Consider the following 13,123-nt stretch of genomic DNA (forward strand, 5'->3'; position numbering starts at 1 on the left):
GAAGGCAATCCTTGCAAAGGAGGACCTGCAAGATGTCCTGGTGACAGAAGAAAGCAATATCTGGGACTACCTTGACGGTATTGCTGAGGATGAAAGTCAAGAGCTCAGGGAGCGAATGGTAGGGAAATAACCTTAGGGTGGTGGCGGTTAGCCTCAAACGGCTGCAAAATTGATATGATGTACTCGTATGGAACTACCGTGGTCTAGGGTTCGACACAGTGGTTCGAGCCCTTCACAGGTTCATACGGAAACATAGACCCTCTGTGGTGTTTTTTATCTGAAACCAAGATGAAAAACCATAGATTACAAGGGGTAAGAAGAAGAATGGGGTATACCCATGGATCGGATGTTCCACCGGTGGGGACGACTGGTAGGTTGAGCCTCTGGTGGAACAATCATGTGGAAATTACTATTAAAGTTGCGACTAAGAATTTGATTCATACCATGATACAAGAAAATGATCATTGTGATTGGTTTTAAGCCTCATGGATATATGGCACTTCTTATAGGGCAAAGAATAGGGAGTTCTAGGATTGGCTTAGTGGGATGTTGGAGCCCACTGCTGACCCTTGATTTTGTAGGGGGACCTTAATGAGTTCTAATGGGAATTTGAGAAATCGGGCGATAGGGAGGATTTCCACACAAGACCAAGATATCTTCACGAGTTTATGTCTATTATGGGACTGTTTGACTTGGGTTTTAACAGCCCAAACTTCACTTGGCGAGGCACAAGAAATAATAGCCTGGTACAGGAACATCTCGATAGGGACCTAGTTAATGGAAGTTGGCAGTTCTGTTGGCCTAACACCTCTGTTGTTTATGGCATTGTGTGTGGCTCGGACCATTGTCTGTTAATCATGAGCACATAGATAACTATTCCCAGAGGAAATAAGCTTTTCAGATTCGAGGCCTTCTGGCCTCAGGAGGATAGGTGCAAGGAGGCGATTGGGAAAAGTTGGAGTATCAAGGGTGGTCTAGGTGAGGTGGACCGTTGGTTAAGGGGCATTAATTCTTGCAAAGGGAACCTTCTAAACTGAAGTATATCTCGTTTCAAGGGAAGCCAACAGGAGATTGGGACTCTTAGCCGCCATCTGGAACAGTTACAGTGTAGATAGGAAGATAATGAAGAGGAGATTAAAGGTGTCACTGCTCGGCTAGATAAATTGGAGGAAATAGACGAGAAGTTCTAGCATCAATGATCCCGTATCAAATGGCTGCAAGCGGGCTATTCGAACTCCCGCTTCTTTCACCAAAGTATTATCCAACATCGCTTCTTCAATAAGATTGAGAAAATGTAGGATGCGCATGGCATTAAACTCATTTTGCATAGCTACTCTCCATTCACTATACTTGGAAGCTTAAGTATGAGTATTGGGAATATAATCAACACTAGATGGCAAAGGATGCTTAGTGGCAGAGAAAGCTTTATGTTGGAAAATACCATTTTTGGACCTTGTAATCATTGGATGAATATTGGTGGCTGGTGCAGAAGAATGATGGTCAACATAAGTAGTATAAGGTAATTGATTAGAAGGTTGAAACGATGAGGTTGAGGTAACAAGTTGAGTAACAGTTGGTAGAGATGAGTCAATGATTAAAGATGATGGTTAAGAAATAGGAAAGTGAAGATCAATGAGAGAGGGAACAAGGGCAAAGACAGGAAAAGGCTGTGGAAGATGAACTTGGTGAAAAGGAAAATAGCTCTCATTAAACACAACATGCCTAGAGATATATACTCTATCTGTGAGAAGATCCAAGCATCTATATCCCTTGTGTTGCATGCTATATCCAAGAAAAACACATTCCTTACTTTTACCATCCAACTTAGAGGAAACATAAGGTTTTAACCAAGGGAAGCAACTACAACCAAAGACCTTAAGCCTTGTATAATCTGGTAAGGTATGAAACAACAACTTCCGCGGATAATTGAGAAGACCAGAAATAGGCAATCGATTAATCAAATAGAGAGTAGTAGATATAGTACCAAAAGATTTCAAGTTGTCTCTATTAAATGTATGTGCTTTCTTTCTACACAGCCATTTTGCTCAGGAATATGTGGGCAACTAAGCTGATGAGAAATGCCATGCAAACGAAAATGAGCTAGAAATGAAGAACTAACAAATTCACCCTGAATCTGAACGGATAACCTTTATTTTATTTCCAACAACATTTTCTACATAAATTTTGAAGTTTACAAGTGTAGAGTACACCTCAGACTTTTCTTTCAAAGGAAAAAACCAGCTATATCTAGTATGATCATCGACTACTAACAAGTAATAGCAAAAACCACTAACATAAAGCACAGGAGCCCAAACATCATAGTGAAACAGTGCCAAGCTTTGAGATGGATAATTGACAGACCTTTACCATCACCGATGTATACTTTTTCTTCACCAGTGTAGGTAGTAGGAAAATTGATGGTTGAAATGTCATTGGTAATGTGCGAGGTGGCACCAGAGTCGATCAACCAAAAGGGAGAGGGCTTTACAGTGTAGCGTGCACTCATTGCTTGAAGTTTAGCAGAGGGATTCGACCAAAGATCTCTGGATTCATGCGATCAAAACAGTCAATAGCTTCATGACTGGGATTGCCACAAATTTGACACGATGCCCAAGGACCAAAAGATGAACCACGAGAGTTGAAATTGTTGTTGTTGCAAGTGAAGCCACTGGTATATTGATTCCCTCGAGAGATACCTCTAGTTCCACGATTACTATTGTAACAACTGTTTCATCCTCGATTCGAATTGTAGCAAAAAGAGTTCTGAAGTGGTTGATTCTATATTGCATACGCATTAGGCGGTGTGGGAAGAAGAGATGGTTGACCTTGTACAGATAAAGCATGAAAAGGTTCAACATTGCTAGATAAGACAGCTTTCTTTCAACGAGTCATAGAAAGCTCATTGGTGAGTAACAACCCATGCAATTCATCCAAAGAGGTTGAAGATAACCGGAGCATGATCTAATCGGTGAAAGAATTAAAATCATCAAGAATACCAGCAAGAGTGATAGTAATTAGATCACGATCAGAAATTGAAGCTCCAGCGGCAGTCAGAGAGTCAGAGATCTCTTTAAGTTCTTGCAGGTAATCAGACATTGATTGTGAACCTTTTTGAATGCTATGAAGTCGCGATCGAAGCTGATGAATGTGTGCATTAGAAACGCCCCCAAATCGTTGTTCGAGTTTGAGCTAGAGATCGCGAGAAGACAAAACTCCAACAGTAAATGGAATTACTTCCTCAGACAGTGTAGAATTAAACCAAATCAGGAGGTTTTGATCTTTCTCATACCAAGATTCAAACGTCGGATTCAGAGATCGATCGGGTAGAAGAGGCGCAAGACAAGGTTTTGTGCTATCGACAATACCAAGAAGTCGATAATGCCGAAGAATTAGGGCAAAGAGAACTCGCCATGGCAGGTTAACTAAAACAAAGTCGCTAATTTCATACCATTTTCTCTTTCATGTTTTTCTCCCAAATAAAAATAAATTTCTACGCGAAATAGATCCAAAATCAAGACTAGAATGGCAACTATTAGTTATCATGCACGGAACTAAAATATTAGTTTCTTAACGAAAACTCTAACTAATTAAAATTGCATGTACCAACACTTAGCCTAATGATACTTTTCTTTTCGATGTTGAAAGAGTTCCCTAAGTTTGAATTTCTTATTCCACCGAGAAATCTGCTTTGCTGTGAACATTTGGGAATCGATGGTAAAACACCATTCAAAGAAATGGCATTAACTAACTCAAAATTTCATAGATTAATTTCGTTATCTCTTTTCCATTTTACAGACAAAACTATATACAAGAAACATGGCTTCTCATCTCTTTGCAGCCCACGCCCTATCGACGTCGGACAAAACAATCTCTTGACACCGAATAATTCCGGCTGCCCCTCCATAACACAGCCATCTCTCACTACCGTTGTTCATGTTCCATCTCACTCTATGCATTGCTACTGTTTTGTCAGGAAAAACTTCTGGCTCTTTCACGGTTTCTTCTTCTCGATTAGTCGGCTCTTCATCCATGCATACCAATGCTTGGTCATCATCCGCATTTTTCTTGCTGGACGTTGATTTCTTTGGTTTTTTGCTTTCGAGAGAAGCCGCCCCAGTTTCTTCTTCCTGCGTAGTAGTCGGCTCTTCATCTATGCATACCAATGCCCGGTCATCATCTGGTTTTTTCATACTGGACTTGGATTTCTGTGTTTTTTTGCTTTTGAGAGGTGCCATTTCTCCCCCAGCTTCCAATTCAATACCTGGATCATCACCATAACAAAGAGCTGCGACAAAGAGACAACTTGACGAACATTCCAAAAGATGGAACTAAGAACATAGGGAATTAAAGAGAATATCGAGGGTTACGTAATTGACAAAGCTTTACCTAAACTTTGATCTTCAGATGTGTTATCTTTTGCCATCTTATCATTAGTAGTTTTCACTTTGTTTGACTCGGCATTGTTACGAGCTACCTTCAGTGGGAAAGGGGAATTTGATACTGGAGTATTGATGGTTACAGCAGATTCCTCCATTGTCAATGACACACACAGAAAATGTGGGGCTCGATTTCGTCGAGGATCTTTCTCCAGAGATTTAGTTGTAAGCTGATGATTTGAAAATAAAAACAAAAAATTTACCGCAGGTCTGATGTTACTAAAAAATTTAGACATGGTCGTATGGCGTCTATAAATCAAGAATTTACCTCCACGACTGAAAAGTGATGTTAAGCATGTCAACAAGAAAGATAAATACGTCCGATATAGTGATATCAATGGAAGAAGTTGAAACTCACCTGGAAGCGAAGAACAGTTCCATCTGCACCACAATATGCAACCATACCTGAGATTTGAAAGGGGAGTTCTCCAATTAGAGGAATTAAAAAAAGCTGGAATCAGAAGTTCCCCAGAAGTATATGACAAAGAAGATCAAACATGAAATCCCACCGCTGTCAATGTCAATCCAGACAACTCTTCCCACAAAGTTTACTTAAAAAAAATAGCCAAGGCACAGCCAGACATATGAGTAGCATGCTCGCTGTGTGAAATTTATGGTCAAGGACAATGATTTAAAATTTCTGGCAAGCAGGAGGCTAAGCATCAAGGGAGAATAGGAATTTCAGACACAGCAACACTTTCCCAAAAAAATTAAGAATTCAATAGCCAATGCTTATGCAGTTTCAATTGCGTGAGGAATAAGTCCAAACAAGGAAATTTAGAAGAAATGAGCGGATAATACACAGTATCTATCTAATCTTATGTGCAGTATGCTTATGTAAATTCAGCAGTCAATGAGACTATTGAACCTCAGAGATCCAGGTACCATATATATATTTCCTTTTCTTTTCCTTAAAAAGAAAAATAAGGCCATATCTCGTTTTGAGTATGCTTCTCTCAGTGCACTGAACTTAGCACCAGGTTGCAGACGGTAGAGCCATTTGCCATTAGGCCATACTGATATGTACCCATATGGTCAACTCTGATATAATCAATATACATATATGCACACATTTGTAATCAACTGAAATACCGTTCCAGATAGAAAAGCACAAGGAAGACCTGTTAATCGCGAGGCATGAACACTCCAGATAGCAAAAGGCAAACAGCTGAGATTATGCAGGCCCGGTTGTTTTGTTCCAACCCTTCCTGTTACAGGGTCATCGGATGCAGCCTTCACCAAGCTGATAGCTTTCATTGTTCCATCATCAAAGGATAAAAGAACACACCTAAAAAAACACAACACCCACTAAAACTGAAAAGTATATAATACATGTGTACATATGCACACCAACCAGATAGTTACGCTTATGTTTCACACCGAGACTCTGAGTACCTTGGATCTGGAAGCCAATTCAGACTATATATGAACCTTGGTAAATGATCGAGGTCCCACAATGGACGGAATGGATCACTGCAAAACCAAAAGTTATGCATTACTATGAAATGCAATTTACACTAAAAACCACAAGCATTTAACTAACAGTAGAGGAGAAACTACACATGAGCGTAATAAAAAAACAAGCCATGATACTTACCGCAGGTCCCAAAATTTTAGGCCTCCATGTCCACCAGTAGCTATAAGATGGGCACCCTCTGAATTGCTGAAATTCACAAACAGTTGCATTTCACATATCTGAACGAATAAATATAAAATTGATAAAATAAATAAATAAGAGCCTGAAATAGCAATCTCTATGCCTATATCATAATTTAGTGACATTCAAGACAACCCCTACAACACACATAGCCCCACGGAACTTCAAAAGAAGACCGTAAAGTACCACATAAAGAAGTAAATACAAATTGATTTCCAACATAGCTAACCTTTCAGCCGGGGCCCAAGCAAGTGCCCTTATTGGATTTGTATCTGCACTGAAGCAAAGTAAAGGCCTTGTATCTGCTGAGCAACAAGTGGAGAATTGAAGCTAACATTCTTAGTTTACTTATTAGTAAAGTTAAAAGTCGCATGTTAGCCATACCTTGAGATGCATTACTTGCTGAAAACTTCCATAAAGCAACCTAAACACATCAAAAACTTCTTTTAGTTATAATATCAAGAAAAAAAGAACAATTAACTAAAGAAAGAGACTCCTTCCAGCTGGACGCTGAGTGGGATGGAGGAGATGGAACTAGCAAATTCAAAAACAAATACACGAAATGTTTAACATGTATCCTTCTATCAGAATGCAGAATAACCACAAGGTTGCCCATTGAGTACTTATCCTTTTATGGAAACCCTTCATCAGTTAACATGAATTTTTTTTTTTTTTAAAACCATGCAAACGCATGATAAAAGTCTACAAGGAAAATATATTAAAGAAACATTAAAGAATGAGGTGCAAGAAAATCACCGTTCCATCATGGCATCCAACAAGTAGGTAATCATAAGGTGGTGAAGGTGACCATTCCACGGTAAGAGGGATGCTGTTCAACAAAGCAACGGATTTCAAATTTCCAGTTAATCATATAATGTCACATAACATGGTCAAGTGAGACATCTGAATGCAGTGAGAAACCCATGGATATTCTACAAGATTATGCAGCAAATGAAATCAGTGCACAAACCAAATGAAATAGTTCTTCACTGATGATATCATGCATATGGGAATTTCATACACCAATCAAAATAAGCCGGGGAAATTCTGATATGATTTTATTGTTGTCAAAAACTTGAAAATGATGCTCTAAATTACATGGCAATCTAAGAAAATTTCCAAATTATTATCAAAAATGAGGAATATACTTCCAGGGTACCTCTTTTCACCACCACACTTCAACATTGAGCATCTGAAAACTGGTGCTAATTTTACAAAGCGAGGATCAGTGCCCTCACCACATGAAGAAGAATAAATAACTTCAATTGCATGAGGAAGAGGAACATCCCACCTGCATTTAAAAAGGTCCAGGATAAGTATGATGAGATGGCAGAACACAAAGTCATTTAGCTAGTCCAGGACTAATGTAAAAGGAAGAAACTGCAAATTGCATGTTGCATGTGCACTCAAATATTATCTTGACTGCAAAGAAAGAAACTGCAAATCTTTGAGAAGAGATCTAATAGATATAGATATCAAGTAGGTCGAAAAAAAGAACAATGTTAAAGGACCTAAAGTGTAAGAAACGAAAAGGAACCATTTATAAACAAGTAGGTTGATGCCTTACACTTCCAGAGACCCATTTCCTGACAGCACAGCAAGATAGCCCATCCGATGCTTGCTTTTGGAAACACGTTCATTAAGAGGACGCCATTTCACATCCCAGGCAACCTTTCCATGGTGAGCCAGGCATAATACAATTCGTGGCAATGCTACATCTGTCGGAACTGAACATCTGGTCGAGCCAGTTTCAGAGTAACCATTATTTTGAACATTTTTGCTTGTTTGAGGATCATGTCCAGAATTCTGCTGTGTGTGATGATCTGAAACAGGTGGTCCCTTCTCCCCATCTTGATTCAACAGCGGTGGGGATGTACAACTATTAAGAGGATCCTGTCCAGAATTCTGATGTGTATGATGATCAACAAGTGGTCCTTTCTCCCCATCTTGATTCAACAACGGTGGACAAGTATAACTGTTATGAGGCTCCTGTCCATAATTCTGCTGTGTATGATGATCTGAAACAAATGATCCTTTCTCCCCATCTTGATTTGACAACGGTGGACATGCATAACTGTTACTACTCCCTGCACTTTCCATATTATCCAATTTTCTCCTCTGAACATGTGATTTGCAAGCTGGATCAGATGCAGATGCGGCATGTTTGTAACTCTTTCGTTTTTTACCATGATCTTCTGGTACAACATGCACATGAGTATTTGCAGGAACACAATCCGTAGAAGGCAACTCTAGTGATCCCTCCGGATATTCGATGGCAAGAACCTCAACATAATCATTGCTCTCATCCAAGTTGTCAACATAATCTTCTACTGCATACTTTTTAGGTCTTCCTCTAGGCCTCTTTGGTCGAGTTGATTTTTCTTCTGTGGCCTCTTTGTCAGCAGTTTCTTCAATTGGCTTCTTTCTAGGTCTTCCTCTAGGCCTCTTTGGTTCAGTTGATTTTTCTTCTATTGGCTTCTTTCTAGGCCTCCCTAAAGGCTTCTTTGGTTCAGTTGAATTTTCTTGTCTGGCTCCACTGTTCTTACGGCCCTGCTTTTGCTTTTCTGCTATTGAATGTTTGTCTTCCTTATGTACACCAGAATTTAAAAGACACCATATCTGAATGGCACCTCTCCCAGTCAGTGGCTCGCCTAATTTGTGATAAGAAGATCCAGGAGGATGAGCAGCTACGGCAATAAACTGCAAAGTACGGTGATGATAACGTTGTCATAAAATAGAAGACGAGAACTACTTTAACATGATAAAAGTTCACTAACTTGTATAAACCTCACCAATTTTACAGATGTTGCTGACAATAACACAAGGAGTAGCATAAATATTTGAAATCTAGCTGTATCTTTTCACAAAAAGGAAAACGAATTATCGCTATGGTCCAACATCAAAGGTAGACAACTATTGCCAAATGTATGTGTATGTGCAAACTTACTAGCATGATTAATAAAATAATGTTAATTTAATGACGTAAACATAAGAAACTGAACCCAAGAAAGCAAGAAGATGGAAAACCATACTAAGAATCACCTAAAAGGAGATTTCTCGTCCATTTGAGAGAAAACTAGTCAAGGGAAGTTTCTTACATTGCTCAAAACTAATATTTCAGAGTTCACCATTTAAGGCCCTTAACATTATCAAGGAATCTGTTGAAGTAGCTAACCACTAATGATCAAGAATGTTAAAGTCAAATATTACAAAAATAACTTCGTAAATAGCAAAAGTATCATATCACATTTCCTTCTATGAGACGTAGCGAAAGTTGTAGACCCTTTAATTAATAGACTTTGACAAGAATGAAAGAAGGAAGGGCCTCAAAAAGATCATGTACCTCGCATTTTGGATGACCATCGCTACTTTGATGAACTCTAGGACACCAATCTAACGCCCAAACAGGCCCTCCAACATACATCACAAAGTCTTGGCTGCAAAAATGTATAAAGGACATTTGGAGATGTATATCAGTGCTTGTTTAGGTGGCAGCGAAAATCCAATATACAAGACTAACATCAAGTTTACATTTGAATTTTTTGGTCAACAAAAGCAACAATCTCAGAGAAATTTGAAAAGTAGAATAGTGAATGAAATGCAAAAACACAAGCATGAAACAACTAAGGGCTCATTTGGATGTGCTTTTAAAATGACTAAAAGCACTTTTAGAGAAAATATTTTTGGTTCCAAAAGCACTTAGCCAAGATTTACTTGCATTTTTACTAAAGATTGGTTCTAAAAACATTTTTACCAAAAGCGCTTTCAGTTATTTAGAAAGTACATCCAAACGAGCTCTAAGTCATCACAAAATGCCTCATTGCTAATGCCAATTCACGTACCTCAACTCCGGAGATTGTGCGACCCCAGAGAGTGCCTCGTTCTGCATTAACATGTAAATCGCAAATTAGATCAACTGCCAACTTTGTTTCCTCATATGAGAATAAGAGACATCGCTACAGCTCATCCTTTGCAAAACTATCACAGGCAAACCGACGATAAATTTGAATTCGAATATGTAACCTTAGGAACTGTTGCAGAAGAAAATTGCCGCAAGTTTATCCCACTGACGACATCCTCCCCCTCAGGACTTCCAACTCCACAAGCAAATCGAACATCTCGAGGTTCGTACTTAAAATCTGCCCATTCCCTTCAACAAAAACATTTCTTTGCAATCATCAGAACAAAAAAAAAAAAACGTTTCTTTACAGTGAACAAACAAGAAAAAAAACGCTTCTTTACAAAATTGAGCAACAAACACACTATGAATAGATAGGGATTTAATTTGTTACTACCTTAGAAAAGTAATTGAGGACGATAAGCGTTGAATGTCGCCGTCTTCGACGCCGCGATCCTCCTCCGCCTCGCCGCAGAGCTTGGCAATGGTGTCCATAACTCTGAAGTGATTCTCCACCGAGTCGTCGAACATCGAAACGCTAACCCTAGGCCCATTCCTCGAGCCTTCATCCCCAATTCGAACTGGCTCCGCCTCAATTCGAACTCCCTCCGGCTCAACTCCAACAGGCTCCGGCTCAATCCGAACAGACTCAGGCTCGATTCGAACTGGCTCCGGCTCTGGGTTCTGCTGATTGGATGTTGTTTCTGGTTGGGATTTTCGCTTGGTCTTGGTTGTTTTCCCGCGTTTTGGAGCCAACAGCACCGAGAGTGGAGGTTCGACTTCCACTTCCTCCACCACTACTGCATTATTCATGCCTCGCCGCCGAGTTTTCGAATTCGAATATTCTCTTTTTTCTTTTCTCTTGGTTTGGAGTGTAGGCTTCGAACCCTCGCACTGGTAGTCGTCGATAGTTAATGCTACGCCGGACTCTCCGTCCGCGTATGCCTCTTCTTTTAAAAATTAATTGGAATCCATCCGAATCTATTTTGTGAGGATTCTATTCATCTTCACATCTTAAACGTTCATCATATATCGTGCAGTAAAAAAGTATTTGATTTTTTATTTAAAATCAAACACAAATAGTATCTGACGAAAATTGACTGTACGATATACAATGAACGGCTAAGATGTAGAGATCTCTAGGATTCCCACAAAGTGAATCCGGAGAGAATCCTCTTTCAAATTAATTCCACAGATGAGTCCCACCACTGAACACAATAAAAATATTAAAAATACAATTAAACCATGATCCTCACATCTTAATCGTTCATCGTGTATCGTACGGTCAAAAATCATTTAACTTTTTTTAATTAAAATTAAATATAAATAGTATCTCACGAAAACTGACCACATGATGTACGATAAACGACTAAAATGTGGGAATTTCTAGGATTCTCACAAAATGAATCCAGAGAAGATCCTCTTCCAAATTAGTTCCACAAAATCACAAATGAATCCCTCCACTAACACAATAAAAATTTGAAAAATACAATTAAACCAAGACCATCTCATGGGAATTTGTCTTGTAAGAAGGGTTTCTAGACCTTTGCGTGTTTTGAGAATTGAACTGGAACGAGGTTCGGGTTGGGAGTAGTTTGCCAATTGCAAGTCATCATTTACCATAGTAGTAGAAAGGTATTGAATCTTTACATAATAGCGTGAGTTCAATCTCACGTTTGACTAATCTAATATTTAATCTAACAAAAATATAAAATTGAAAAAAATAATAAAAATAAAAGTATTTTGCCAATTTCTGGATAGCTTCAAATTTGGGTTTTCAAGTCAATGTTTGAGTCATGTTTCTGATTTTTAATAATTTAATGAGGAATATATCATGTCATCAGTCACACCTTTGCTTTCATTATCTAGAATCTAATTATGTGTTTTGTACCTTATCTTTCCTTTCTAGGCTGTTAGACTTGAGGCCATCTCCAACCGAACGGTTCAGAGGGTCAGAGGGTCAAAAATAGTCCGAAAACTGTCTCCAACCGAGGGCTATGCCTGAGGGCTCTGGAATCTGAGAGGGCCCCACGGAATCGGAGAGGGCTAGAGGGCTGGAGAGCTGGCTGCATGCAGCCAGCCCTGGGCTAGCCATTTTTTTTTTTGTTTATGTTGGAATTCATGTCGGTTATAACTGACAGAAATACATTGTATTACTAATATAAATGTATTACTGTCGGTTATAATAGACAGTAATACATTTATACTAAATAATACAAATGTATTCCTGTCGGTTCTTTGAATAATTTTTTTAACAGTTTTATTATTATTTTTTATTTACAAAAATTTTCCTATAACTTCTATTTTTCATATATTTTTTTATAAATTCTATTTTTTTTTTTCCTCTAACTTTTATTTTACAAATTTGTTTCATATTTTTTTTTAAATTTCATTTTTTTTCCTATAACTTCTATTTCACAAAATTTGTTTCATTTTATTTTAAATTCTATTTTTTTTCCTATAACTTTTATTTTACAAATTTGTTTCACATTTTTTTTTTAAATTTCATTTTTTCCTATAACTTCTATTTCACAAAATTTGTTTCATTTTATTTTAAATTCTATTTTTTTTCCTATAACTTCTATTTCACAAAATTTGTTTCATATTTTTTTTAATTCTATTTTTTTCTATAACCTCCTAAGCCATTATACAACATTAAATTAAATTAAGTAACATGAAACAACATTAAACAATATTAATAACATTAACCAACATAAAAATTATACAACATAAAACTTAAACAACATTTAAGTTGTAGTTTTTAAATAATAAATTATGTTTGGCCCTCGGTTGGAGACGGTTTTTTGTGACAAGGGAGACGAAGGCAAATATGGTCATGTACTGTTCATTAAAATATTAATATCTTGGAGAATCTTAGAGGACCAGAGGGCTAAAACGAGCCCTCTGACCAGCCATCGGTTGGAGATGGCCTGAAAGTTGAAATTATGAGACTAATCACTATGCTATTTTTATTTTTTTTCTTGAACGGAAATGAGTTCGGAATGAATGAATCATAATAATTTTGTTTGAATTCGTCATTGGCGAGTCGAAATCTCATTTTGATTAGACCATATTACTTTAGTTTAGTTGTATTTCTTTTACCCGAATTTCTACTCTTTGATAATTTGATTG

General features: G+C 37.9%; 1 protein-coding gene across 6 annotated transcripts; it reads right to left on the reverse strand.

Annotated features, from left to right (window-relative positions):
• Positions 1–3,708: 3,708 nt before the first annotated feature.
• LOC137739488 (uncharacterized) lies at positions 3,709–10,962 on the reverse strand. Of its 6 annotated transcripts, none has more exons than XM_088700095.1 (15): positions 10,389–10,962; positions 10,117–10,243; positions 9,936–9,976; positions 9,437–9,530; positions 7,661–8,793; positions 7,253–7,384; positions 6,850–6,922; positions 6,478–6,517; positions 6,323–6,395; positions 6,034–6,099; positions 5,832–5,909; positions 5,558–5,724; positions 4,795–4,841; positions 4,387–4,606; positions 3,709–4,261 (listed from the first exon to the last, which is right to left on the reverse strand). In XM_088700095.1, the coding sequence occupies exons 1-15, from the start codon at positions 10,802–10,804 to the stop codon at positions 3,825–3,827; spliced, it is 3,144 nt and encodes a 1,047-aa protein (XP_088556221.1). In that variant the 5' UTR covers positions 10,805–10,962; the 3' UTR covers positions 3,709–3,824. The 6 variants fall into 6 exon arrangements, with proteins under 6 accessions (XP_088556221.1, XP_068335175.2, XP_088556223.1 ...); XM_068479074.2 differs by having other exon boundaries at positions 3,709–4,285; XM_088700097.1 differs by having other exon boundaries at positions 3,709–4,302.
• Positions 10,963–13,123: the final 2,161 nt, after the last annotated feature.

This window comes from Pyrus communis, chromosome 9 (assembly GCF_041283825.1).
Source record: "Pyrus communis isolate YQ-2024b chromosome 9, ASM4128382v1, whole genome shotgun sequence".
NCBI classification, from domain to species: domain Eukaryota; kingdom Viridiplantae; phylum Streptophyta; class Magnoliopsida; order Rosales; family Rosaceae; genus Pyrus; species Pyrus communis.